This window comes from Rana temporaria, chromosome 2, assembly GCF_905171775.1.
Source record: "Rana temporaria chromosome 2, aRanTem1.1, whole genome shotgun sequence".
NCBI lineage: Eukaryota > Metazoa > Chordata > Amphibia > Anura > Ranidae > Rana > Rana temporaria.
In genome coordinates this window covers 440,229,202-440,247,164 of record NC_053490.1, presented here as the reverse complement: position 1 = coordinate 440,247,164, position 17,963 = coordinate 440,229,202, and the positions used below count along the sequence as shown (strand labels likewise).

At 42.0% G+C, this 17,963-nt stretch overlaps 1 protein-coding gene across 1 annotated transcript in view; it reads left to right on the top strand.

Annotated features, from left to right (window-relative positions):
• SH2B2 (SH2B adaptor protein 2) overlaps positions 1–17,963 on the top strand; it is a 140,312-nt gene that overhangs the window by 98,205 nt on the left and 24,144 nt on the right. The window contains exon 3 of the mRNA XM_040338411.1: positions 16,352–16,453. Within this exon, the coding sequence (XP_040194345.1) occupies positions 16,352–16,453 (102 nt within the window). The remainder of the gene's footprint in view (positions 1–16,351; positions 16,454–17,963) is intronic.

The window sequence follows — 17,963 nt, the reverse complement described above, 5'->3', positions numbered from 1 at the left end:
TACGCATGCGCCGTCCCTAAAATTTCCCGCCGTGCATTGCGCTAAATGACGTCGCAAGGACGTCATTGTTTTCAACGTGAACGTAAATGGCGTCCAGCCCCATTCATGGACGACTTACGCAAACAACGTAACATTTTCAAAATTAAACGTGGGAACGACGGCCATACTTAACATTGAGTACGCCACCAGATAGCAGCTTTAACTATACGCCGGAAAAAGCCGAACGGAAACGACGTAAAAAAATGCGGCGGCCGCTCGTACGTTCGTGGATCGTCGGAAATAGCTAATTTGCATACTCGACGCGGATAACGACGTGAACGCCACCCAGCGGCCGCCGGAAAATTGCATCTAAGATCCGATGGCGTACAAAGACATACGCCTGTCGGATCTAACCCAGATGCCGTCGTATGTTGTTTTGGGGATACCAAAACAAAGATACGACGCGCAATTTCTTTGAGGATCTGCACCATTCAAATTTAGTCCACTAACATGTACTGGAGATTTTAGTTGACTAAAATATGACTAAAACTAAAACAATTCAGATGACTAAAATACGACTAAAGCTAAAATGGCATTTTAGTAAAAAAAAAAGAAGACTAAAACTAAATCTAATTTTTTTATGTCAAAATTAACACTGGCAGCCATTTTTGATTTCTGTGAATCCGATTTTTTACTTTTTAGTATGCTACATGACTGATCATTTTGTGTTTCATGCCTTATTGGTGACTCTAGTTATTGTAGCCTTGATATTGATTCCAACCATAAAATGGCTGGCTGTACTTTCTGAACAATCTGGGATCAGGTTAGTAGTGTTGTAACATAAAGAAAAGAATTGTAGCCACAGTCAATCGTTAGTGTAGAGTTTTGGGGGTGACTGACCTCCTACTTGCAATATGTTCCATGAATGGTGTTCTGTAAATGTATCCCAAGACTCCTGGGAACCGGGGTCATTCCTCATTCATGTTCTGCTTTTATTTAACTAATTTACCATCTGCTGGCTCTGATTCACCACCTGACTCTGCACTCTAATAAATAACTCGCTCATGTTTGGACTGGAGACCTTCGTTGTAGACATTCTCTCACATTTTCACATATCCCAGTATGAGTTGTAATATCTGTTGACAAATGTGCATTCACATCTATGTGTTAAAGAAAATGCCTTTTAGCCTTTTTTTTTCCCACTCACTCACTGATCATCTGATTGAAATTTCTTGCGATAATACTTTTGTTACCTACATGATGGAGTGCCTGTGCGGGCTCCAGTACGTGGGTAGGACTACTAGAAAACTTTCAAAAAAAATTAATGAACATGTTCAAAATATACGTAAGGGATATCAAAAGCATAGTGTATCCAACCATTTTCATTTTATTTCATAATAAGGATCGCAGGCTATTTAAATTTTATTGCATAGATAACGTCACCAGATATTGGAGGGGGCCAGACCTCAAGAAAATGAAACATGATGGATCTACGAATTGGACACCTTAACTCTCCATGGCATGAACATCGATATAGATTTGGACTGTTTCATCACAGATTTGTAAAAATTAGCACTAGGTCATTGCTCTTTTAAAAATGTTGCATTAGGTTATTCTTATAGGTATTCTTCTCATTTTTAAATAGTTTTATTTTATTTCACTCTATTATTATTGATTTTAGCATTTTCAATAGGACATAGATGGCAGTTACACACCATATTTGTCCACAAGATGGCGATAAGATGATGTTTCTTAGGTTTTTACATATGTCTAAAAAAAGTTGCTTTAAATGTTATTCAGTACCCCCTTTACACACACTTTTTTTTTTTTTTTTGGAAAGAGTAAGGGATGGCTATAACCCCTGTCAAATTTTTTTTCACCATCTGTCCCATTGCCGAGATTTCCCTTCATTCCCTCTCTCATAGCCCAATGAGAAGTGGTAGGAAATCCCTGCAAATTAAGGAAATTCCTTGGGGACCCCCAGGTCCATAAGGCCTCATGCACACTGGACGTTTTTACAGCTGCTGTTTTTGGCTTCAGGCATTTTTTTCTGCAGCCAGTAAACTCCCCAGCATGGTATTTTATGTATCCATGCACATGTTTGCTGTTATGAGCGTTTTTCTGGTAGGGGTTTAGTGGCTGGAAAAAAAATAAACAGAACTAGTGGGTCTTAGAAGTTTTCTCTGCTGAAAACGGGTCACAGGAGGGCAGAAAGAACTGCACTGCACTGGCTGTACTTCTGTGATCCACAGAAGTACAGCCAGACGAGCTTTGGCAATACTTCTCCTTTAAACCCACAAGTGATTTTCTTTACCACTACTATTCCCTTATATTGGCTTTTAAAAATGTACAAATGCAGCATTTTAGAAATTGGATGAAAGGTTTAGCACCGGGAAACACTATTTGAAAGATAAAAAGTGCATTTTATATACAACTATATAAATCGGACAAAAGAGCGACTTTTCCAAATCAGGGACAGTCCCTTGAAATCAGGGACAGTTGGGAGTTTTGGGCACAGGTGGAATTCCAGAAAAAAGGTAAGTTTTTTAGGGTACTGCTTTGGCACAGCTTATTATACTAGCAGTCAGGGGCAGCAGTGTCTTAGAATGATATCTATGCAAAGGAAGTACTCCGATACTTTTTTGGAGGCATCTAAGACAACGGTAACATTTTTAGGGTACTAATTGGGCACATCTAGCATTTTTAGATGTTCCTTATAAGATAGCAAATGTTCATTATGTAAGTTCAGGTCCACTTTAAATTAACCTGTCACCAGGTCTGATCGTCTGAAACTAAAGGTGCTACCAAAGAGCAGGCATCACAAAGTGGCTTCTGTTACCTTCCTTGCCCCAAAAAAACCCCAAACACTTAAATTCCCTGTTTGTGATTGCTTTCCGCTTGTAATGGAGGCCATGACTTTGGGCCTAAGCTTTGACTCTGGTGCTAAGCATCACCCAACTACCACCTGCTGTGTCCAAAGCTGTCTATATACAGTACCAGTAGACTTTAGAATTAATGTTTTTTTTTGTACGTTTGATGACTAAGTGTTGGTTTACACTACAGAGACTTGTCAAACCTCAAGTCGCCGCAAGTCGCTTGACATCAGTAATCCCATGTTAGTCAATGAGAGCCGTCTTAATGCACACTACTAAAGTCGCTCCGACTTCAGAAAAGGTTCCTGTACTACTTCAAGGCGACTTCTAGGCAACTTGTACCCATTGATTTCAATGGAAGTTGCCTCAGAAGTCAGATCTCCATCTTAACTAAACTCAACTTTACAGGAAAAGAAAATAGTTTACTCAGACAAACCCCTCCCTCCCACAGAGCTGATTATTCTGTGATTGGCCACAATCAAAGTCGCCTGTCCTGGAGGAAACTTTAAAGCGGGGTTCCACCCGCGATTTCTTTTTTTTTTTTATTAAGCCAGCAGCTACAAACACTGTAGCTGCTGACTTTTAAGGACACTTGCCTGTCCTAGGCGCCCGCAATGTCGGCCCCCCGAGGCCGATCCCTCGATCCTGGCAGCTCATGGCGCTGCCATTCTTACTGAGGGAAACAGGAAGTGGAGCCTTGCTGCTTCACTGCCCATTTCCTACTGTTCATGCGCGAGTCTCGTGGCGCTTTTGTGAATGGGCGGCTGCTTTCTGGGATACACACAGTTCCCAGAAGGCAGCGCGCCCCATTCCCCAGAAGACACCGCGAGGAGGACGAGGAAGAAGAACTGCCGCGGACTAGTAAGTGGCAGATTAGGAACATCTGCATAGCAACCTATCATTTCTGGTAAGTAAAACATTTTTTTTTTTTGCAGGTTTTTGGTGTCTTTTTTTGTTTTGTTGGGTGGAACTCCACTTTAAGTCGCTCCAAGTTGTGCTGAAGTCACCTTGCAAAGTCGCGCTGTAAGTCGGGTTGCCGCTGTGTGAACCGGCACTTACGAATGTCATTCAAAATATAGTATTATTTGCTTTTAACAAAATTGATTGTGGAATAAATAGTGATTTTTCCAGTGCTCCTCCGAAACTTCTGTATGCATTGCACAAAATTGTGGGGACGGTTGCAGCGCGGCCTCATTCGCTTGAACGGTTACCGGCCACTGAAAGCAGCATGGAGCATTATTCCTGCTGCGACAATTAAAGCGGGGGTTCACCCTTTCTAACATTACAATGAGCTGACCTGTGACACGGACATTATGCTGGTCTTTTTTTTTTTTCGTACATACCGTTTTATCTGTATTTTCTCCCCGGATTCCCCGCGGGAGTGGGCGTTCCTATTTACAGGGTAAGTGATTGACGTTCTTCCGACCGGCGCATACAGCGCGTCACGAGTTGACGAAAGAAGCCGAACGTCGGTGCGCAAGCACCGTATAGAGCCGACCCGACGTTCGGTTTCTTTCGGCAGCTCGTAACGCGCTGTATGCGCCGGTCGGAAGAACGTCAATCACTTACCCTGTGAATAGGAACGCCCACTCCCGCGGGGAATCCGGGGAGAAAATACAGATAAAACGGTATGTACGAAAAAGAAAAAAAAAAAAGACCAGCATAATGTCCGTGTCACAGGTCAGCTCATTGTAATGTTAGAATGTTTTTTTTAGGGTGAACCCCCCGCTTTAAAGCAAAGCATGTTTCTTCTGCAGCTAAAGGAGAAGCGGTTGTTGGGGGGGGGGGCTGTAAAGCTGTAGCTCAACTGCAAGGTTTTACTGCCCCCCCAGTTGTTATTAGACATGTGCATTCGTTTTCGTTAGAATGCATTTTCGTCCGAAAATCTGTTTTTTTCGTTATCGTTTTACAAACGATAACGAAAGTGCAAGAAACGAAAACCGAAAGATCCGACATAAAAAATGCTTTATTTTCGTTTTCGTTGCGGTAAAAATTCGATATAGAGAGATTCGACATTATAGGGAAAAGATTCGACATCATATAGAAAAGATCCGACATTATAGAGAAAAGATTCGACACTATAGAAATAATAGATTCGACATTACAGAGAATAGATTTCGATTTATGAGAAAATAGATTTGACATTATAGAGAATAGATTCGACATTATTACTAGTCATACAACATTAGAATTCTTGTAGGCGGAATATTCAAACGGAAATATACGATTAGACGTAAAGATTCGACGTTCCGTCGAACATTCGTTTGACCAAGCGACAGAAACCAAAAATATTCGACGTTCCGTCGAATAATCTTTTGACCATTCGACAGAAACCAAGTATTATTGGATTTTCGGACGAAAGCTATTCCCCAACGAAAAACGAAATAAATCGAAACGATTTTCGGGAGAAACTAAATAAATTTATTTTCCAAACGAAAAAACGAAACGAAATATTCCAGTCTGCACATGTCTAGTTGTTATTATGATCGAGCCCTGATGGTGTATAGACATACACACTTTTTTCCCAGCAAAGTGCTCCTAGTGGACACAGGTTGGCTTCGGGTAGCTTATAGACACGTGCATTGTAGGTTAAAACATTAGAGATTCAATTTACAGGAAGGCTGACATTTCCTTGTTATCAGCACTATTTAAATATCCAGCTACTGTTTATATGGCTTAAAATATATTATCTTTGATTGTCTGTTTACCTCTTACATTAAGGCGTGATTTCCTAAGTGCCTTTTATATGCCTGTCCAACACTGGAACTACTCAATGTATGTATACAGTTGTATCAGAGCACACGCGCACGCACACACACGAGCAAAACAGATTTTCCCGGCGCACACAAAGAAATCCAGCCAAATATTCAAATTGCTTGTCTTGGCATCAGCTGCACTTCTCGGAGCCATATATGCTCGCTCTTGCTTTCCTTTGTGGTCGGGCTAATTGATCTGGGCGGGAGTGCCATGAACTTAATGGCAGCCTTAACAAATGGAGGCGAAGAGGCGCAACCCTGCTATTTACATTTCAAAGTAAAAACCTGTTTAATCTCCCTTGTCTGCCAGATCATTAAGAAAATGTTACGGTTCTATCTAGCGGAATATTCACCTTGTTTTATACACATCTTAATGCAAATAGAATGGGGCCTAATTCGATAAAAATGTAGGAGTATACTCATAATGACTACATGTATATTTTCATTTATCACTTTTGTAATACTGAGTCTGATTTATGAAAAACAGTTATGCCCAGGGCCATGAATGAGATTTCAGTTGTTGCCCCTGATGATAAAATGCAATTTGGACAAAAATACCCATTTCTTAACCACTTAAGCCCCTGACCATTTTGTAGCTAAAGGACCCGGCCACTTTTTGCGATTCGGCGTCGCTTTAACTGACAGTTGCGTGGTCGTGCGACGTGGCTTCCAAACAAAATTGACATCCTTTTTTTCCCCACAAATAGAGATTTTTTTTTATGGTATTTGATTACCTCTGCGGTTTTTATTTTTTGTGCTATAAACAAAAATAGAGCAAAAATTTAGAAAAAAAACTATGGGCCAGATTCACGTAGCTTGGGCGCAGCGTAACGTAACCCGTTTACTTTACACCGCCGCAAGTTTTCAGATTTAGTGCCCAATCCACAAAGCACTTACCTGGAAATTTGCGGCGGTGTATCGTAAACACGTCCGGCGCAAGGCGGCCCAATTCAAAAGGGGGCGGGTACCATTTAAATTAGGTGCGCTTCCGCGCCGGACGTACTGCGCATGCTCCCGTCGCAAATTTCCCGACGTGCTTTGCGCGAAATTACGACGCGCAGACGTTTTGAGAATCGCAACGTCATCAAAGCACTTACGCCAGGAAAAAGAACATTTTTTAGAAAAATTCAAAAGCGACGCGGGAAAGACGAGCATACTTTAACATGGTGGAGTACTTTTCCACCATGTTAAAGGTGCACTATCTTTGCAACGGAAATCTAACACTTGCGACGACGTAACGACAGGAAAAACCTTTGTGGATCGCCGTAACTCCTAATTTGCATACCCGACGCTGGTTTACGACGCGAACTCCCCCCAGCGGCGGCCGCGGTATTGCATCCTAAGATCCGACAGTGTAAGTCCATTACACCTGTCGGATCTAAGGGATATCTACGCGTAACTGATTCTATGAATCAGTCGCATAGATACTCTGAGAGATACGACGGAGTATCTGAGATACTCAGTCGTATCTCTTTTGTGAATCTGGCCCTATATTTTTTACTTTTTGCTATAATAAATACCCCCCAAAAATATATATAAAAAAAAAAACTTTTTTTCCCTCCGTTAAGGTCGATACGTATTCTTCTACATATTTTGGGTAAAAAAAACCCGCAATAAGCGTTTATTGATCGGTTTGCACAAAATTTATAGCGTCTACAAAATAGGGGATAGTTTTATGGCATTTTTATTAATATTTTATTTTTCACTAGTAATGGCGGCGATCCGCGATTTTTATCGTGACTGCGACATTGTGGCGGACGCATCGGACACTTTTGACACATTTTTGGGACCATTGTCATTTTTACAGCGATCATTGCTATAAAAATGCACTGATTACTGTGAAAATTACTCTGGCAGTGAAGGGGGTTAAGTGTGCCCTAGTGTGTGATTCTTACTGTAGGGGGGCGTGGTCTGGCGTGACACATCACTGATTGTCATTCCCTATGACAGGGAACAGACGATCACTGACACGGCCCTAGGAAGAATGGGGAAAGGTTTGTTTACACTCACCTCTCCCCGTTCTTCAGCTCTGTGACCCAATCGCGGGACACCGGCGGGCGATCAGGTCCGCGGGTCCCGCGTGCGCGGTCACGGAGCTCAGGATCGGGTCGCGAGCACGATAAGGGGGCAGCACTGGGAGCTGATTGGCTATGTTGCATGCATATGTACTGACAAGGAACATTCTGACAGGAGGAGAAAGAAGAAAGATTGCCCATCTTGTTGCCCAATTAAAAGGCTGGGTGCAAGGAGGTGACCAAACTGCATTGCTTAAAGTGGTTGTAAACCCTTACATATACCCAGTGAAGTGAATGGCCTTAGGTGATACACAGAAATTAAACAATCCTCCTACATAAGCTGCACCTGTTTATCTGCAGCCCTCTCTTTTCTACAACAGTTCAAAGTGCAGAATTTATGCAGCTTGCCTGAGCTTTCATAAAGCAGGGGGTGGGGAGCTGTAGTTTCACTCTGCAAAGCGCAGTAAGAGCTGATTGGAGGGAAGGGACACATCCCTCTTCACACAGGAACAGAGCTGTAGGTTTACAGCAATAGATTCCAAATGCAAATAGCACACTAAGGCCCCTTTCACACACACATGTCCATTTTGACGGACTCTGCTTGCTCAGCGGGGATCGCACCATTGAGCCCTGCTGAGCCGGTGGATGACTGGTCCGTCTCTGCTCACTGTGAAGGGATTGACCTGTCAGAGCCCCGCTCTCCTCTATGGGGGATCGGATGAAAAGAGACCACCTGTCCATTTTTTTCATCCGATCCGATCCACCAGACAGATGGAAAATAGGGTTTCCATCCATCTGGATTCAGCGGATTGGTTGTCAGCGGACATGTCACCGCTGACATCAGTCGCTCCATAGACCTTGAATTTTGGGAAAAATTCTTTCTATTCTAATCTATTCTATTTTTATATATTTGTTTATTATTATTATACTCCTTTTTTTTTGTTTGTTTATTCTATTCTTTTCTATTCAAATTTATTCTATTCGAACATTTTAATTTCGGGAACATGGTTATATTCTTTATGTTTTTTTCTATACTATTCTTTTCGTTGCTATTCTATTCAAATTGATTATATTTGAATTTCAGGAAATGGTTATGTTCATTCTATTCTATTTAATTTTTTTAATTCTATTTTCTATTCTATTCTTTTCTTATGTATTCAAATTCTTATTTCAGAAGATGGTTATATTCTTTCTATGTTATTCTATTATATTCTAGTCTTTTTTTTTTTATTTCTATTCTCTCTTGTTCTGTTTTACTCTATTATATTATAATGTTCTATTTTCTGTTATCTTCTTTTGTAGTCAATTTTTTTTCTATTCTATTCCTTTATGTTCTATTCTATTTTATTCTTTTTGGAAATTGGAAAACATTTAAAATGTTATAAACGATTTGAATTCGAATTACGTCTGAAGTATTTTCTCGTCATTTCGGATTCGTTTAAATCTGGTACTATCGTAATTCGTAACTAAAATGTGTCCAAATTTGAATTCGGAACGAAATGAACCGCACATGTCTAAAGAGAATGAAATGTGACAGAGAGATGGGCTTATCACTATACTGCTTCACTTTTCACGGTCTAGTCACAGGCCAGGGTGCGTCCAGAATTGGAGGAAGTGGGTTGAAAGGACACAAGTTCTGCAGAGAATATTGCCATTTGCCATGGTCGGGGTTTTCCTTTAAAGTCCCATTCAACTCTATGGGAAATACATGTTACTTCATAACTTCCAAACGGCTGTAGATATTTCGATAACACTTGGTCACATGTTACTTATATGTCCACTTAAACTATAGGATAGTTAATTTATCCCTTAACTACCCCCATTTGTGAGGGTCGGGGTTTTTGTTTAAAGTCCCATGCAAATCAATGGGAAATGTATGTTCCCACATAACTTCTGTACGCCTGGAGATATTTCAATAATACCTGGTACACATATTACTTATATGCCAAATAAAAATATATGACAGTTAAATTAACCCTTACCTACACCCTTATATAAAAGATGGGGATATTTATATTACTTTGATTTTCCTCCCCAAAAGGTTAAGATAGGAAGACCGGGCAACGCCGGGTATTCAGCTAGTGTGCAGATAAAGTGCAATGTGATCATTTGGCCCATTTTCTTTGTAAGTGTAATTAGGGAACTTATTTATTTCTCCCATTATAAAAACAGCTTTTGAATTAAAACAGAACCACACTACACGGCCAGATACATAAGACCCTAATTTCATGTATTTTTATTAGGGCTGTTACTGATTAAAATTTTCGTGTTCGATTAATAGTTTTTTTTAAAATCGGTAATCGACTAATTTTGATTAATTATAACGCACATACAGATCCAACTACTTTTAGCTGATCTCCTCCGCCAATAGATACGCAATTGTATCTGAATTCAGGCCAATATCTAGTATATTGACTGTCAGTCACTTTATAGTCGGCAAGTAGGCATCACTTTAGCCAGACATGATCGCATTTTATTGACAATATACCCTGAAGAACTGAACAGTCTTTCGCACGGAACAGATGTTGCCGATACACAAAGAATTGTCTGCACAAAACTGCTTAGGACAGGAAAACGATGGTTATTTTTGCCCCCTTCCCCTGATGGAGCCTGATGCATCCTCCTGCTCCACAGATGCAAATGTACCTCAATCCAATGGGTGCAGTTTGCTCACATCCAACAGAGTAAGTCTCACTGTCCAGGCTGTCCGGTCACGTCAAGAATTTTGATCGATCAAAAAAATTAAAGATTAATTGAGGAATTAATCTTTAATTTCCCCAGCACTCATTTTTTATATAAATTGAATGTGTTTTGAAATAGTACTGTACGAACTGCAGCATATCATTTATTCAGTAAACTCTTCCATATAACAGAAGTGATTAGCAAAGTCATAAAAAAATAAATAAAAAAAACTCTTCCTTTTGAATTATGCACCAGTGTCCTTGCAGTATTTAAACAGTGTAATCTGCACTAACTTTGTCTTTACTTAAAGTGATTGTAACGTCCTGTTTTGTTTCTATAAAAATAACAAACATTTACTTACTTGCTCTGTGTAATGGATTTGCACAGAGCAGCTTATGAACCATACAAAAGTCTCCAATATTCCATCCTGCCTTCTCTCTGTAGATGCGGCGAAGACAATGAAACGCTTATGCAAATACAGTGGCGAAAACACTTATATGATCCCCTGCAGATTTTGTATGTTTGCCCACTTACAAAGAAATGGGTCTGGTATCTGGGGGCCCCTTGTTAAAGTGGTTGTAAACTCACTTTGATAACTTGCACCTACAGGTAAGCCTACATTAAGGCTTACCTATAGGCGCAAGAAATATCTCCTTAACCTATACAGTTAAGGAGATATATGCAGAAAACACTGCACCGATGTCTGCCGCGCATGCACGCTGTAGACAACGGCACAGGCGCACTGAGCATCCCGGCATTCTGAATGGGATCATGCCGTGAATATGCCGTCCCCCGCACATGCGCAGGATTGTGCCGGTCCCATGCGCATGCCAGAGCGGCGATACCAGGAAGAAGCTCCGAGGGGACATGGTTGCGGCGGCGGAGGGGAACGAGGAGCACTTTTGGGGCCTCGATTTCAGGTCGATTGCCACACAATGAGCTAGTATGCTATGCATATTAGCTCATTATATCTTTCTCTTGCAGGTGGGTTTTCTTTTCTAGATTGTTTTAAGAGGGTTTACTTTCTCTTTAACCACTTAAGGACCGCCTCCTGCACATATAAGTCGGAAGAATGGCACGGCTGGGCACAAGCACTACATCCTCATTAAGTGCCCAGCCGTACCCGGTCCGAAGCTCCGTGGCCGCGGGACCCGTGGACCCGATCGCCGCCGGAGTCCCGCGATCGGCCCCCGGAGCTGAAGAACGGGGAGAGCTGTGTGTAAACACAGCTTCCCCGTTCTTCACTGTGGCACTGTCATTGATATAGGGAAAGGCGATCAATGATGTCACACCTCCAGCCCCGCCCCCCTAAAGTTAGAAACACATATGAGGTCACACTTAACCCCTTCAGGGCCCCCTAGTGGTTAACTCCCAAACTGCAATTGTAATTTTCACAGTAAACAATGCATTTTTATAGCATTTGTTGCTGTGAAAATGACAATGGTCCCAAAAATGTATCAACATTTTCCGATGTATCCGCCATAATGTCGCAGTCACGAAAAAAATCGCTGATCGCCGCCATTAGTAGTAAACAATTTTTTTTATAAAAATGCAATAAAACTATCCCCTATTTTGTAAACGCTATAAATTTTGCGCAAACCAATCAATAAACGCTTATTGCGATTTTTTTTTTACCAAAAATAGGTAGAAGAATACGTATTGGCCTAAACTGAGGAAATTTTTATATATATATATATATATATATATATATATATATATATATATATATATATATATTTTTTTTTGGGGGGGGATATTTATTATAGCAAAAAGTAAAAAATTCAGATTTTTTTTCAAAATTGTCGCTCTATTTTTGTTTATAGCGCAAAAAATAAAAACCGCAGAGGTGATCAAATGCCACCAAAAGAAAGCTCTATTTGTGGGAAAAAAAGGACGCCAATTTTGTTTGGGAGCCCGCGCAATTGTCTGTTAAAGCGACGCAGTGCTGAATCACAAAAAGGGGCCAGGTACTTTACCTGCATAATGGTCCAGGTCTTAAGTGGTTAAATACTTGGGTATCAAAATCCTTGCTGATCTCACCCAACTGTATTGTATAAAGGCTTGTTTAAAAAAATATATAAAAATAACAAACATGTTATACTTCCCTCCTCTGTGCAGTTGGTTTTGCACAGAGCAGCCCAGATTCTCCTCTTCTCTGGTCCCTCTTTGCTGCTCCTACCCCAGTCCTCCTTTGAGTGCCCCTCAGCCAGCAGCTTGCAACAGGGGCCACCCAAGCCGAGTCAGAGTTCCGTTTATCCATTCAGACATGTACCCGTGCCCCTGCCTCTCTCCCCTGATTGGCTGACTGACTTTGATTGACAGCTGTGGGAGCCAATGGCACCACTTCTCTGTCTCAGCCAATCGGGAGGAGTGTACTGGATGGCTGAGGTGATCGTGGACATCACTGGAGATGGAAGGAGCTCAGGTAGGTAATAGGGGGGTGCTGGGGGGGGCTGCTACACACAGAAGGTTTTTTTTATCTTAATGCATAGAATGCATTAAAATAAAAAACTTCTGCCTTTACAACTCCTTTAAACTACATTTCCCTTCTTCAACAGACTCTTATGTCCTGTACACACGATCGGAATTTCCATTGGGATAAACTAGACAGATTTTTCTGACAGAATTCCATTCAAGCTGTCTTGCATAAACACTGTCACACCAAATTCCGACATTCCAAAACGCGGTGACGTACAACGCTACGATGAGCCGAGAAAAATTAAGTTCAATGCTTCTGAGCGTGGGTCGACTTGATTCTGAGCATGCGTGTTTTTTTTCTCCGACGGAGTTCCATACAGACGAACGGGGAAAAAAGAGAACATGTTCTCTTTCTAAGTCCGTCGGAATTTCCGATGGAAAAACTCAGATGGGGCACACACACAAAAAATTTCATCTGATTGATTTTTTTCCATCGGTAATTCCGATCGTGTGTACAAGACATTACAGATCTCAAATCCTATGATTGCAACATATATTCCTGGTTTAGTAGGGTTACCATTTTAAAAATGAATATGGTTTTGCTCTTTTTTCTTATGCTTTTCATACAATACCTATTGCTGCTCTACTCATTTTCTTCAAACCTTTACAAACAGCATTTGCCAACTTTCTTTGGGGTTGTTAAAAACTGCGGCTTCTTTAAAAAACAGTCTTATCTCTTCCAAAATCCAGGGCTTGAGCCCCAGAGTGGTAAATTGGTTTCATAGCGACCAAAAAAACAAACAATGGGCCTCTATAGAACAGGCCACTGTCCCTTGTGATCTCCCAGCCCTTTTTTGGATCGAACCTGCTTCTTGGAAGGTCTCTGTCTCCCTGCCCTTTCTTACAATTCAACTTCCCCTTACTTGGGATAGGTACATGGACAGGTTCTCTCTGTCTTTTTTTGGAATCTTAAAGTCCCCACCAGCTTTGTCTCACACGACATTCTTAACTTGGAACAAATTTGTGTCTCGCTGCTTTGTTTAGATCTTATGGAGTGGGACAGTACCCCCTCTCTCTTCAATTGTTCCTGTTGGACCAGCATCCTTCACCCACTGGTTGGAGTATAACCAGTTTTTGTGCTTCTTTCACTCTTTGCCAGATGAGGACCTATTAGGTAAAGACTTGACACCCCTGGAGGCAGTGGCGTATCTAGGGTATGGCAGCCATGGCAAGTGCCATGGGCGCCATATGAAGGGGGCGCTGTTGAGTGAATGGGCAGCAAGGCACTTACCAGGGTCTGAGGGTCTCTTCTTTCCTCCTCCCGAGCATTGGCAGGATCTCCTTTTCAGCACCTTTGCTAATGGACAATGGCAGCGCTATCCCTGCTACGTTCAGCCACAGCTCTCCCATACCATCTGGTCGGATTGGCAGTGCACAAAGAAGAAGGAGGAACATCAGTTTCTCCCTCTCCTCTGTGAAAACTGAGGCCTTAAATGATGAAGATTTCATCACTTCCAGTATTGGTTCTGCATTTACCTGGCCTTGGAGGGCAGAGGAGGGATCAGGGGTCTACTAAACCCCAGATTTCTCCATAAAGAGGATATGTCCCTACCCATGGTATCACAAGGGATGATAAATATCACTAGTTTTCTTAGCTGTTTTTTTGGTAAAGGTTATCTGAAAGATGGGTTTCAAATGTTTCGACAGGAGCGCAGTTTTAGTGCTTGCCATAGGCGCTATTTTCACTAGATATTCCTCTGCCTGGAGGACCTGCTCCTCCAAGACTATTTACCGGACCTTAAAGGGGTGGTTCCCCCTAAAACACATTTCTAACAATAGATTCGTAAGACCCGTTACACTGCGGGTAGGCTGGCTTTTTTTTTTTTTTTAGTACATACCGAGATCTCGGCGTCTCGTCCCTTGTCAGTGGGCGTTCCTATTTGATTGACGTTCCTCGGACGGGCGCATACGTGACGTCACGACTTTCCGAAAGAAGCCGAACGTCGCTGCGCAGGTGCCGTATAGAGCCGACTCTATACGGCGCCTGCGCAATGACGTTATGTGGTGGTAATAACTGGCGCTATCTGGTGGTGGCCATTGGTATTACAAGTTAAGCAGTTAAACAGCAATTCTAATGTCATTTTTCACTATTTTCACTGCCATCTTCTTCCCTCTAATTAGAACCCCCAAACATTATATATATTTTTTATCCTAATACCCTAGAGAATAAAATGACGATCGTTGCAATACTTTCTGTCACGCCATATTTGCGCAGCGGTCTTACAAGCGCACTTTTTTGGGGAAAAAATTACACTTTTTTTAATTAAAAAATAAGACAACAGTAAAGTTATCCCCATTTTTTTTAATATTATGAAAGATAATGTTACGCCGAGTAAATTCATACCCAACATGTCACGCTTCAAAATTGCGTCCGCTCGTGGAATGCCGACAAACTTTTACCCTTTAAAATCTCCATAGGCGACGTTTAAAAAAATCTACAGGTTGCATGTTTTGAGTTACAGAGGAGGTCTAGGGCTAGAATTATTTCTCTCGCTCTACCAATCGCGGTGATACCTCACATGTGTGGTTTGAACACCGTTTACATATGCGGGTGCTGCTCACGTATGTGTTCGCTTCTGCGCGCAAGCTCGTCGGGACGGGGCGCGTTTTCTGGCTCCTAACTTTTTTAGCTGGCTCCTAGATTCCAAGCAAATTTGTCAACCCCTGTAATAAGCGTAGTGTGGGATTAAAAAAACAAATTATACTTGCCTATGTGGCTGCAGTATGAGTCCAATGCTGCAGCATCGGTCCCTTGCCAGCTCTAAGACTAAGAACTGAGCTATCACATGACCGCTGATTGCTCAGTTCTCGGGTTTCACTGAGAAGAGAGCGGTGACTGTAGTCAACTCCTCCAGCGCTAATTGGAATGCTGGTCTGTGGAGGGGGGCGGTAGCAGATGGCTCAGGCTCTCAGTGCTGCGTTGAGAGGCTGAGCCAGCTGATTGTCAGGCATCTGGGTGGATCCCAACATTATTGTCAGGATCCCTGAAGAGCCTGTGACCTCAGCTGACAGTGGATTTTAGCCTGAATCTGGATCACAAGTGCTTTGGCCATACTTCTACTTTATTTATAAAAAATGAAAATATTGGCTAAGAGGAAGAAGAAGTACATTTTCTTGACTATCTACAAGTGTAATTTTACCCAGGAATAGCTGCATTGTGAAAGCCTCTCCTGCCATGTAATACTGATAATAAATAATTTCTGATATTAGCGACGGGGAGAGGTTAATGTTGGACATCTTAGAAAATTTTCATTCCACTTGCAATATCTTTAATGTAATACAACATGAAAAATATGTATGTATTTATTTTTTTGCCTTGACAAAATGTATGGCGTGATTTTATTATTGCATTTATGTAACAAGCATACTAGCTGCTCAGTCAAAAAAAAAAAAAAAACGGGCACGACAGGGACAATCTGCACAGCTGTACATAAAAAAAATTGCCTGAAGTTAGGCTTCAAAGAATTCTGTCTCTCGTGTTTTTTCTGTTATAATTAACCATATTAATTATTACCAGTTATGGCAACATGCATAAGTATCTTATGATGTGTTCAATTTTCTTTTACAGTCCTCCAAACCTAAAGTAAGCATTCCACTCTCTGCAATTATCGAGGTCCGCACTACAATGCCGCTGGAAATGCCTGACAAGGACAACACATTTGTTCTAAAGGTATATTGTTTCAAACTATATTGTGAATGTTCCACTATACATTGGTATCTGTTGCTGAATAAGAAAGAAAATGCATTTCTCCAACCCATGTCATGCAAAGTTTTTGGATGCTAGCACTTCCAGGGCATCCCAAAGACCAGCTAAAGCCACTGCACACAATGGGCCAGATTCAGGTAGGACTTACGCCGACGTATCTACTTTTTACGCCGCGTAAGTCCACGAATGCGCCGTCGTATCTTTGCGCCGTATTCTTTAAACCAGATACGCCTGAATTCTGGCTCCATCCGACCGACGTATGTCTCCTACGCCGTCGTATCTTGGGTGCATATTTACGCTGGCCGCTAGGGGCGCTTCCATTGATTTACACGTCGAATATGTAAATGACCTAGATACGCCGATTCACGAACGTACTTGCGCCCGTCGCAGTAAGCTATGCCGTTTACGTAAGGCGTACGTCCGGCGTAAAGTTATGCCACCTAAAGCAGGTGTAAGTCATGTTAGGGTATGGACGTCGGAACAGCCATCGTATTTTACGTTGTTTCCGTAAGTCGTACGTGAATGGGGCTGGGCGTAGGTTACGTTCATTCTGAGCATGCGCCGTTTGTTCGGCCATTCATTTACATGGGGTCACGGTTAATTTTAATACAACACGCCCACTACCTTCCTAATTTGAATTAGGCAGGCTTACGCCGGCCCATTTACGCTATGCCGCCGTAACTTAGGGAGCAAGTGCTTTGTGAATACTGGTCTTGCCTCTCTGTTACATCGGAGAAGCGCAAATGAGATGCGCTACACCCGCTCAAACATACGCCGCTGTCTGTGAATCTGGCCCATTGGTTCCACCCATTGTACTGAGTGAACGTGATGTTAACCCTAGAAGAGCTGGGTGGGAGTTGCCCCTTTATTCAACCAGTGAAAAAACGTGTCACACTTGATTGTGGATGTATAATGCTATATGTTGCCATCTTTCACAAATTAGGGTTAAAAAAAAAAAAAAAAAAGCAGGAGGATCTGTCAGTAACTTTACGAGTCATGAATGAAAGGCAGCAGGGGCACTGAGCTTTGTAAATGCAGTGGATTTTAATAATGATGGGTCACAGACTCAATGTGGTTCTAAAGCTTTAGGCCCAGATTCACAAAGACTTACAACGGCGTATCTCCAGATACACCATCGTAAGTCCGAATGGCCGCCGTCGTATCTATGCGCCTGATTCATAGAATCTCCTACACCGTCGTATCTTGGGGTGCATATTTACGCTGGCCGCTAGGTGGCGCTTCCGTTGATTTCCGCGTCGAATATGTAAATGAGCAAGATACGCCGATTCATGAACGTACGTACGCCCGTCGCAATTAGTTACGCCGTTTACGTAAGACATACGCCGGCGTAAAGATAAAGCAGGTCTCTAGGTGGCGCAGCCCATGCAAGGTATGGACGCCGGAGAAAGCTTATTTTTTTACGTCGTTTACGTAAGTCGTACGTGAATGGGGCTGTGCGTAGGTTACTTTCACG